This window comes from Lethenteron reissneri, chromosome 25, assembly GCF_015708825.2.
Source record: "Lethenteron reissneri isolate LAM-NWPU_2019-01 chromosome 25, ASM1570882v1, whole genome shotgun sequence".
In the NCBI taxonomy this organism is placed as follows: domain Eukaryota; kingdom Metazoa; phylum Chordata; class Hyperoartia; order Petromyzontiformes; family Petromyzontidae; genus Lethenteron; species Lethenteron reissneri.
In genome coordinates this window covers 17116793-17128734 of record NC_083803.1, presented here as the reverse complement: position 1 = coordinate 17128734, position 11942 = coordinate 17116793, and the positions used below count along the sequence as shown (strand labels likewise).

Below are 11942 nucleotides of genomic sequence, written 5' to 3'. Positions count from 1 at the left end.
GCACACCGCTCGGAGCATTTCTGCTCCCTCCTCGCGTCTCCCCCCCCTCGCTCCGCACCCGCGCTCCCCCCCACGCGTGGCCCACCCGAGACTCCCCCTACCCCGGTGCAGTCCGCGTCTCTCCCCACACCAAGATCGCGACTCTCCGTGGCCACGTGGAGCGCGCGGCGGGTTGAGCAGTGGAGGCGCGCGGCACGATCCGAGCACAGCGCTCCCTCCTGGAGCACGCAAACACAGCTTGCAACCTCTCAACCAACACACCTACACACACACACCTACACCTCTATCTCTCACCGACACATACACCACCACACCCACACACACACTTACACACGTTCACCAACACACGAGCACACCTGGCTTACACGCCTCACCTACACAAACTAACACCACCACCAACCGGACATCCCATCAAATACCCCCCAAAAAACACTCACACCCTACCAACATCCAACAGCCACACAGCCACTAAAAAAACACAACCGAGCAACACCCAGCCCAACCAAAGCAACCTACTAATCAACCAACACGCATATTCACCAAGCCAAGCATGTAACTAGCACACAACCACCACACGACACACACATACACCACTAAACAGTACATACAACCCACAGCACACCCGACACACCGAGCCAAGATCCAACACTCGACCACAATCACCCAGCCCAGACACTCTCAACACACCACCGCCACACGCCAGCAGGCATCACCCTGCGCTCAGTAGCATCAGTTGAAGGAGGAGGGCTTGAGAGGGGTTGGGCCAGCTGCAGGAGCGATGGCCAGCTGCAGCGTGCCACAGGTGTCGGGCCTTCTGGCCGCGGGCACGGCCCTGGTGCTGCTCTCCTTGGCCTTCGTGAGCGACCACTGGTACGAGACGGACGCGCGCGTGCACGCGGCGCGCTGCCGCGAGCGCCCGGCCGGGCCCTCCGCTCACGACCCCGCGGGGGGCCACAACCTGCCGCTGCGGGACCTGCCCGCCGTCCCACCGCAACACGGGGCGCCTGGCAGAGGTGGTGGTGGTGGAGATGATGATCGTGATGGGGGGCACGGAGTTGGCGCAAAGCCTGGACGATCTGGAGGGCCCGGAGGGCGAGGAGGTTCGGGAGGGCATTTGGGTGCTGGGGGCTCCAGGCTGTCTGGTAGGGGGCGGGACCCCCAGGCGCGTTTTGGAGGGGGAGCTCCCGTGGGTACTGGAGTGGTGGCGGACCCCGCGGGCAGGGCGAGGGCCCCCGCCCAGGGGGGTCCCGGGGAGAGCGCGGGTAAGGAGCAGCAACAGGAGCAGCAGCAGGAGCAGCAGGAGGAGGAGCAGGAGCCCGAGTGTGGTCGCGCCGTCTTCTCGGCGCACGCGGGGCTGTGGAGGCGCTGCTACCGGCGCGGCCACGACCCCGAGCTGGACGCCCTCGTGCAGAAAGGTGACCCCGCGAGGTCACGCACGCGCACGCACGCGCACATTTACAACAAAAGGTAAAGATTCCCCGGATAGCGTTATCGACTTTTGGGGCAAGTGCTGTTCGTGAATAACACCGGCAACGGCACACGAGGGGGTGGGTGGCCAGCACCTCTCCTGACCGCCTTTGCCTCCCCAGTGCAGATGTTTACGCACCGCGCCATTTGAGGCCGAGTCGACCTACGCGAGGCCGACGACCGGTTCAGTTAATCGTCACTGAGCGGGAATCGAACCCGGGGTGCAGGGTTCGTAGCGCAGCGCGCTAACCGCTTCGCCACCGCTCCCCACTCACGCGCACCCGGCCACACGCACACAGACGAGTAACTACATCACGAAAACATTGCGGCTCCTTCCCATGTCTGTGACTTCACATGAAACTTAGATAGATATGAAAATCATTGTTGAGCATCACTGCAGCATTGGTTTCAACACGAGCACACTCTGGACCGATTCATATGCAAGTGTATACAGTATGTATTTAGGTTTATATGCAAGTGTATATGTAGGTTTATATGCAAGTGTATATGTATGTATCTAGGGCCCGTATCTAAGCGAGAGAGGAGGCTCTCTGCCTGTAATTACCATCTGGGAGCTGCGCGTTTGTTCCAGCGAGCCTGGCTCTGCTGATGAGATGTTGCAAGTTGAAACCCGGTCCAGAGTTGTGTTGTTTGTGTTGAAGCAACTAACGCTGCCGATATGCGCTCGCAGCAAGGCAAGGGCGTGTGCGGCTGATGAGATGTGTACACAACTAAAACCCCCGTTTTATGGCGGGATAGGTATGTGGGCAGGCGAAGTGTCACCGTGGGGGGAACAGGACAACTCGGCGTCTCTGAGACCCTGCCGCGGGGGGGGGGGGGGTACTCGTGAAGAACGTCGTGTGTGATAATCGCGACCCCGCGCTGCCGAGGAACGCGAATAACGGGCTGGGTGATCGCCGCGTTTCGCCCACCGCATCTTTCCTAAAATGATGTTTTTTTTGTTGTGCTTAGTTCCTTGTTGTCCTTCCCCGCACCTCGAATTAGCACGGTTGGCTACGTACGGTGCGAAAGAAGTTCAACGTACAGCACGCAATCATCGTGCTCTCCGACACGAAATTATGAGAAAAACTATCATCGATTTCTCTCTCAAACGGACGTTACAATCATCGCGGGTCTTTCATCGTACGCAATCGTGGCGTCGCCGTATCGCGGCAACCACAATACACGTGTTCACACGGACATGGAAAGGAAGAGATCGCTTTGAAAATTGAGTGACAGTCGCTTAAACGCGTCTCTTGATGTGGGCAGCCGCTGCGTGGCGGTTCGCTACGAACCCGGCGACCCGAGTTCAATTCCCTCTCACGGCCACCAACACCAGTGACGCTCCTGGGCCTCCCCTAGGTCCACTCAGCCTCAAACGAGTCCCGTAACTAGTGCGGTGTGCAGTAAACATCGCCACTAGGGAGACAAAGGCGGCCGGGCGGGTCGTGGTGCTGGCCACGCACCCCTCGTGTGCGGTGCCGGCCTTCAGAGGTGCTCGCTAACAGCACTTGCCCCAAGAGTATGTGAAGGCTATACGGGGGATCTTTGACTTAAATGTATAGATCTCTGTGATAACAAATGCTGGTCGCTGTAATGTTAGATGCCTACGTCGGTGGACTCCCATTGAAGTGAATAACTCGAGATCTCTGTGGCAGATCTCTGTGACATTAAACAAACTCCATGAGAATGAAAGCACGCTTGGTCAATAGATCACCATAAAAGATCATGAAAGTCGCTCTAAACCTGCCCGTACGGCTGTTGCTGCTGTTGAACACCAGCTCGAGTGTTACATTGAGGAGGGTTAAGAGGCAAGCTGACCGCGGCAGTCAGGAGTAGTAACGGAGCGGTCGCCTTGTGGCTGTGACGATGGCAACTACGCCACCTCCTCCGCCTCCTCCTCCGCGTCGTGTGTGATTCGGGGTCTGCGTCACGGGTCCCACGGCCTCTGGTCTGGGTGGTGACCACCGGCTGCGCACGCCGCCCGGACAATTTGTCATCATCGCCATCAGCACCATCAGCGCCATCAGCACCATCCAATATCCGCATCATCATCACCATCAGCAGCTGCGATGTTCCCTGCGGTTGCCGTTTCGAGTCGTGCCCAGAAGCGTCGTCAGGTCTTCAGGCGAGGAGGGATTTTGGTGACCTCTTGTCGCTTTGATGGCCAGGTACCTTTAGCTCGTGGGGTGGGGGGGGCTGTGGTCGCCATACGCAGTAAAGGCAAATGTACACCGCCGATCAGCACGGTGGGCTACGTGCGGTGCGAAAGAAGTTCAACATGCATCCACATCTGTGCGAGTGAATGCACGTCCCTTTAACTCGCAGGCGGGCGGGGGGGGGGGGTCGAGATTATGAACCGATGTCTTTGTAAGAATGGATGACGGCCGCTTGTACCAATTTACGATCAGGTCTATTGATCGCCGAGTTATCTGTCTGAAAGTGATTCGCGATCATTTAATGATCGAGGTGAATGCTGGCCTTGGAAGTCAACGGGGATCGCTTCAACGGACCCCTGCGAAGACGAATCAGCCGCCACTCGAACTCATCTCTGTGGAAGTGAATTCAGCAGCGCTCTCGATAACAACACGAACGGACGACGACGACGATGCAACAGATGGCTGCTGATAATGCTGCTGATGATGCTGTTGATGATGCTGCTGATGATGCTGTTGATGATACTGCTGATGATGTTGATGATGCTTCTGCTGATGATGATGCTGCTGCTGTTGATGATGCTGCTGTTGATGATGATGCTGCTGTTGATACTGCTGCTGATGATAATGCTGTTGATGATGCTGCTGCTGATGATGATAATGCTACTGATGATGCTGCTGATGCTGCTGCTGATGATGCTGCTGCTATTATTGGTGCTCCTGCTGCTGGGTCCGTGTGGCGTCACACCGGGCCGCGATGCGCGGCTGCCAGGCGTCGTCACCAGGGCCAGGGACGTCGGGACGCATCGACTCACCATTGAGGATCACGCATCGGACCGCGCGCGTGCGAGAATCGATGTTTGTTTTAACGATGTTATGCAACCTCCATACAAATGATGTTTGCCGAGGGTGCGTTTAGGCTCTGCAAAAACAATAATATTCGATTATTGAATCGCCCAGTAATCGCATCGCCAGGAAGGGTGCCGGTGGTGGTGGTGGGAATCGCGTGTGCTGCCCTGTCAATCAGACGATAGCCACGCCCCTCACTCAGCTAGCCACGCCCTCACTCAACTAGCCACGCCCCTTCACTCAGCTAACCACGCCCCTCACTCAACTAGCCACGCCCCTCACTCAGCTAGCCACGCCTCTTCACTCGGCTAGCCACGCCCTCACTCAGCTCGCCACGCTCCTTCACTCAACTAGCCACGCCCCTCACTCAGCTAGCCACGCCCCTTCACTCAGCTAGCCACGCCCCTCACTCAACTAGCCACGCCCTTCACTCAGCTAGCCACGCCCCTCACTCAACTAGCCACGCCCCTCACTCAGCTAGCCACGCCCCTCACTCAGCTAGCCACGCCCCTCATTCAGCTAGCCACGCCCCTCACTCAGCTAGCCACGCCAGGTGCTTGATCAGAGTCTGTACACAGCGCTTCAGGTGCTTGCTTTAAGGCTGAGTGCACCTAGGGGAGGGACGCCCCTGGGCAGGTTCGCACATCGGTGGCGAGCGACAGCTGCGCCGACCTAGGGCCTCCCCCTAGGTCGACTCAACGTTAAATGCGTAGCCGGCCAGGTGTATAAATATCGGCAGGGGGAGACAAAGGCGGCCGCGCGTGGCTGTCCGTCGGCGGCGCCCGTGGCTCACAGCGCGCGCCCCGTGCGGTGCGCGCGCCAGGCTCGCTGCGCCGCTGCGTGGCTGTCCGCTACAGCTCCTCCAGGAGGGCCCTGGGCAGGCAGCTGTCACACAACGCGACGCGGCGCCTGCAGCAGGACGAGTGGCACCTCCTGCGTGAGGACCAGCACCAGCAGCATCTACACCAGCACCATCTACACCAGCACCATCTACACCAGCACCATCTACACCAGCACCACCATCTACACCAGCACCACCATCTACACCAGCACCATCTACACCACCAGCACCACCTACACCACCACCTACTCCACCATCTACACCACCACCTACTCCACCATCTACACCACCAGCACCATCTACACCACCAGCACCATCTACACCAGCACCATCTACACCACCATCTACACCACCAGCACTATCATCTAAACCATCACCACCTACACCAGCACCAGCATCTGCACCATCACCGTCATCTCCACCAGCAGCATCCTCAATAGCAGCATCAGCACCACCAGCACGTGCACCGGAATCTACATCCAGTATGAACTCCTGCCCATGTGCCTCTTCCTATACCCCCACCCGTGTCCGTGTCCACGCGCGTTGACCCATACCCCGTGCGTCCATTCCCCGTCTATCCACGTGTACCCATACCCCATGTACCCACGTGTACCCATACATACCCCATGTACCCACGTGTACCCATACCCCCATGTACCCACGTGTACCCATCCCCCCCCGTGCGTGCGCGTGTGTGGAACGGCTCAGACCTACGGCGCATCACTGCCGGCTTCCTGGGCATGGCTCTGGCCGTGCTCGGCTGCGGGGTGGTGATCGGGGCCCTGAGCTGCTGCTGGGAGCCCAGCCTCACACAGCACGTGGCCGGCCTGCTCTTCCTCATGGCCGGTGAGGGCCCGCGCCACCACCACCACCGCCACCACCACGCGGGCTCGCAGGGCCAGCGGAACATCGACACCGCACGGGCGAGGAAAGGCAGAACACCGGCGCCACGAGAGCGAGATGTTAACTACCTCGCCCGGTAGACAGGAGAACGTGGGGTCGATCCCGACTCTGGCGCCTGAATATTTGGAGTTTGTGGTGTCTCTCCCTCTTCCCCCGTGGCCGCGTGGATTTTTCTCCGGGTCCTCCGGTTTTTCCCTCCACGTTTAGAAACAACGTCACGCGTTTAGAGTGTTTGGCTGCTATAAATGTCCACGTGATAAGCCGCTTCGTCGAGCTATCACTTGTGATACGCCAGATCGATTCTGAAAAAGAGCTACATAGCTCAGTGGGGCCTTAGCTGGTAAAATTAAATAAATAAAATAGTTTCGTTTAAATAAAGTGTTAAGAGCACAGAGTTGCTGAGAACAGGCCCAACGACGTCGAATGACCAAGAGCAAATACGCCGAGGGCACCGATCTTGAATGGAGCTGGGGGCTCCAGGAGCTTGGGGGAGACGAGACTGTGATTGATGAAGGCCGCAAGGGGATTCCAAAGTGGAGCAGAGAGAGAAGCGAGGTGACCTGCGGAGTGGTGAGTGGGTGAGTGAAGGGGTGAGAGAGTGAGTGGATGAGTGGTTGTGGGTGAGTTGTTGTGACCTGCGGTGTGGTGAGTGGGTGAGGGAGTGGATGAGTGCGTGAGGGAGTGGATGAGTGGGTGTGGGTGAGTGAATGGGAGAGAGAGTGAGTGGATGAGTGGGTGTGGGTAAGTGAATGGGAGAGAGAGTGAGTGAGTGGATGAGTGGGTGTGGGTGAGTGAATGGGAGAGTGAGTGGATGAGTGGGTGAGTGAGTTGTTGTGACCTGCGATGTGGTGAGTGAGTGGGTGAGTGAGTTATTGTGACCTGCAGTGTGGTGATTGAACACAGTGTGATGGATGACACGAAACAGTCAGTCTGGTAGAGACCGAAAATTCAACATGGGAGTTAAAGATTAAATTTAAAATATTCACGGGAAGCAGTAAGCATGACAGCACAGTAGTAGTAGCTCTAGAAGAGTGATACGTAGGGGATCGACCGCCGGTAAGTGAAGCGAGTGAATCGGTGAGTGCCGCCTCTAGAATCACCCTGGCCGCTGCTTCGCCTTGAATTCTGCCCGCGTGTAGCAGTGAGCTGAGATCCGGGGGTGCACCACTCCGCGCAATGACATCGGCGCCAACACTCGGGGGCTCCCCTCCCCTGGCTGATGTGACACCGTGGATGTCTCTCCCCCACCTCCTGTCTCCCCCTCCTCCTGTCTCCCCCACTCCTCCTGTTTCCCCCTCCTGTCTCCCCCTCCTCCTGTCTCCCCCTCCCGCACGCCGGCCGGTGTGTGCCAGGCGTCTTCTGCACCATCTCGCTGTGCACGTGCGTGGCCACGGCGTCCCACGCGCTGCCCCGCGGCGTGGCGCGCGGGTTCGGCTGGGCCCTCGCGTGCGGCTGGTGCGGCCTGGCGCTCGCCCTGGCGGCCGGCTGCGTCTTCGCCGCGTGCCCGGCCGTGCGGCGCAAGCGGTTCGCATTCGCGCAGCCGGGGCCCATCGACGTGTCGCACTGAGCCGGCGCGCAGGGACGGCCAGGGGTGGAAGTGACACAAGACTCGCAGACGCGACTGCCTTGACGCCACAGCACTCTGAGGACCCATTGACACCGCACACCTTCGTGGGACACACGGACACACGCACGGACACGCACGGACACACGCACGGACAGACACATGCACGCACTGACACACGCACGGACAGACACATGCAAAGATCCCCCCGTATAGCACGGAGCCAGCACCACGCCCGGCCGCCTTTGTCTCCCCAGTGGCGATGTTTAAACACCGCACCAGGTACTCATTTGAGGCTGAATCGACATAGGGGAAGCCCAGGACCGGTTCAGATAATCGTCACCGGTGTTGGCCGTGAGCTAGAATCGAACTCGGGTCCCCGGGTTCATAGGGCAGCGTACCGCTAACCACTACACTACCGCTCCCCACAAGACACACACATACACGGACACACGCACGGACAGACACACGCACAGACACGCACACACAGACATACGCACAGACATACGCACACACACAGACAGACATACGCACACACAGACAGACATACGCACACACAGACATACGCACACACAGACACGCACAGACACGCACACACAGACACGCACACACACAGACATACGCACACTCACAGACATACGCACACACGCACCTCTACTGGGGATCCACGGTGTCCCCTCGTGGCAAAGAGTGGGGGGCTACTCCAGCAGTGGGGGGCAGGGAGCGAGGAAGTCGCCCGCGCGGGGCTAGTGGCCTAGTGGGCGTGGCTGTGTGAAAGTGGGCGGTGCTTACGCAGGGACGGGGGGGGCTGCCCCCGCGCCGCGTGTCCCGCCGGAGCTTCCCACAGTCGTGGTCAATCCACTGCTGGATGAAGGCCTCCCAGAGCCACATCTCACAATCCTGCGATGAAACAACCCCTCCAATGCCCCGCGCACAACCCCCGTGCGTAGCTCCATCTCCTAAGGGGGTCGTCGCCCTCGCGATGCGTTCCATTCCTGTGGCTGCCCACCCTGTTTAATACTCCTGACCGTGGGCCACCGTCAACCGGTAGCGACGCGTTCCTTCGCGAGCCTCCCGCACCGACCTTCCTCACCAAATGTGAATCGTGTCGCGACCCACGTGGTGTGTGTCATATACTTCGCCGTGTCCACGTGCGTGTGGGTTTAGTGGTCGTTGCAGTAAAAGTTGTTGAGCTTCGTGGATCTCACGATGCCCGCGTGAGCGGCGGCCCGTCTGGAGCGCACCGACTGCCCCCACCTTGCTCCCCGTACCACGTGACCAGCCTGGAGCACGCCGACTGCCCCCACCTTGCTCCTCGTACCACGTGACCAGACTGGAGCACGCCGACTGCCCCCACCTTGCTCCCCGTACCACGTGACCAGCCTGGAGCACGCCGACTGCCCCCACCTTGCTCCTCGTACCACGTGACCAGCCTGGAGCACGCCGACTGCCCCCACCTTGCTCCTCGTACCACGTGACCAGCCTGGAGCACGCCGACTGCCCCCACCTTGCTCCTCGTACCACGTGACCAGCCTGGAGCACGCCGACTGCCCCCACCTTGCTCCTCGTACCACGTGACCAGCCTGGAGCACGCCGACTGCCCCACCTTGCTCCCCGTACCACGTGACCAGCCTGGAGCACGCCGACTGCCCCCACCTTGCTCCTCGTACCACGTGACCAGCCTGGAGCACGCCGACTGCCTCCACCTTGCTCCTCGTACCACGTGACCAGCCTGGAGCACGCCGACTGCCCCCACCTTGCTCCTCGTACCACGTGACCAGCCTGGAGCACGCCGACTGCCCCCACCTTGCTCCTCGTACCACGTGACCAGCCTGGAGCACGCCGACTGCCCCCACCTTGCTCCTCGTACCACGTGACCAGCCTGGAGCACGCCGACTGCCCCCACCTTGCTCCCCGTACCACGTGACCAGCCTGGAGCACGCCGACTGCCCCCACCTTGCTCCTCGTACCACGTGACCAGCCTGGAGCACGCCGACTGCCCTCACCTTGCTCCTCGCGCTCTCGATGGGTCGACGATTTGTTTCTTGGCACGGCCCGTGGATGTTTGTCTCGCCCAGCTGCCACGTGCGATGCGACGTGTCAATGCGCAACGACACAGATCCCCCGTGTATCGCCTTTACAGACGTGGGGGCAAGCGCTGTTAGCGAGCACTTATCGATACGTGTGTGAAGGCCGCCACGACACGCCACGGGGGTCGGAGGCCAGCGTTACGCCCGGCCGCCTTTGTCTCCCCGGTGGCGATGTTTAGACGTCGCACCAGGTACTCATTTTGAGGCGGAGTCGACCTGCTCAGGTAGCCGGGTCCAAAGTGGAACTTCGCGAACCGGTGACCTCCCTGGAAGGGTCGACAGCCGCCCCTTGAGAGGCGCGTCGTGTCCACGCATCGCCACCACCCTGAATCTGACCTCCGAATCGACCCATCACCGGCCGATCGCGCCGCACCTGTTAGGACGAGTCCGATTGCATCAATAAACGTGATTCAAAACTAGTGGCATCGTAAATAAATAAAGGGGCCCGTTGCCTAAAACGTCTGTTCATTGTTTAGTCGCTGTCGATGATGGCGCTCCTAGATAATACTGGTAGGAACCTCCTGGTTACACCAGCCCACAGGGGATTATTGTGTCCGTCGTGCAGTGAAGGGCTGAGTGGGGAGGGAGGGGCTGGGTGGGGAGGGGAGGGAGGGGCTGGGTGGGGAGGGGAGGGAGGGGCTGGATGGGGACGGTGGGGAGGGGCTGGGTGGGGAGGGGAGGGTGGGGCTGGGTGGGGAGGGTGGGGCTGGGTGGGGAGGGGCTGGTCACCCCGTGGTGCCCTTATAAAACTCAACGTTTAACCTACTCACGCCGGCTTGTGCCCGCCCTCACAGTCGGGCATATTTGCGGAATACACCACGCCGCCGTTGACCCTGGCCATTGACCGAGCAACCCAACGTTCCTACCAGCTCCCTCCGCAGGAATGTGTTTTTACCTCGACCGCTGAGCCCCTGATGAGCCACGACGCCCCATGCGTGTTTGTGCAGTGACCGTGCGCGTGTACGTGGAGTGTCGTGGAGATTTAAACTGGCAGCGCAGAGCGATGTGATGTCGGGATTTTTCGTTCATATTTAACACGAGATTATAAATATATTGACGGTGCATCCGTACACACACACACACGGATGAAGCTCGGTTTTCTTGGGCAAATAAAGGCTCTGGAGAGTGAGAACCTTCGTGATGCATTCTCGTCGCGTGTTTACGCATTGCGACGGTGATGATGGGTTGGTGGCGATTACAGGATATTCAAATCCTGGGTAACGTAAAGTCAAAGATGCATTGGGCCACTCGGCCCAGGCAGCACTCTCCTGAAAGCACCCCCACAGACTCGGTGACTAGCAGAGACTCCCGTTCTGTCTCCACATCCCAACTAATAAATGTTTGAAGTACGGTCAGCCCACTGGCTCTCCATACCAATATTATCCATCACAATTATCCATCAATACTATCCATCGCGAAAGCATTTGAGCGATACAACTCTGGCGCGGTTAATTCGTCGTAACAACGTCGGCTCTGCTGATGAGAACACAACTGTCGAAATCGGTCCATAATTCGCTTGCTCAAACAAACGCGGCTGGGTAATGTTCGTCGGGTAATGGTGTTAGTCAATAACGTTAGTCGGGTAAGCCAAGAGGCGGTCCGATTAAACCGCATTGATACCATATGTTTGTTTTTGAAGACCCGATGGGGTTCCGCTTATCTACGTACAGTGCGAAAGAAGTTCAATATACGGTGCACCGTACGTACGGTTCGCCCCACAACGACCCTCGACAACGCAGGCCGAGTGCGTGGTGCTGGAGACCCGGAGAATACACAAGAGAGTGAACGGAGGGACTTGGAGATGACTACATTAGTCCATTACTGCCCTCCGCTGCCCACAGCGTTGCCTCGCAGCAGCCTATAACACCTGTTATGCGCATGGTGGTGGTCGCCCCATCCCGGCGTAAATCCAGGCTCAAAAAACCCTGCTTAGCTTTCGAGATGTGCGGCATTCTGAGTGAATTAAGACACGAAGAAGACGTAGAAGACAAAGTGAATGATCCTATCGATTGCTACATTGCATCAGATTGGAGGATGCGAGGTTCGTGACCTCAAAGGGCCTCTTCGCACAA

The 11942-nt window shown here is 58.9% G+C and overlaps 1 protein-coding gene across 1 annotated transcript; it reads left to right on the top strand.

Annotated features, from left to right (window-relative positions):
• LOC133346939 (transmembrane protein 178A-like) lies at nt 1–7832 on the top strand. The gene is made up of 4 exons (XM_061558762.1): nt 1–1415; nt 5296–5409; nt 6022–6159; nt 7569–7832. Exons 1-4 carry the CDS (start codon nt 779–781, stop codon nt 7781–7783), a joined length of 1104 nt encoding a protein of 367 aa, XP_061414746.1. The 5' UTR covers nt 1–778; the 3' UTR covers nt 7784–7832.
• The last annotated feature ends 4110 nt before the right edge of the window (nt 7833–11942 follow it).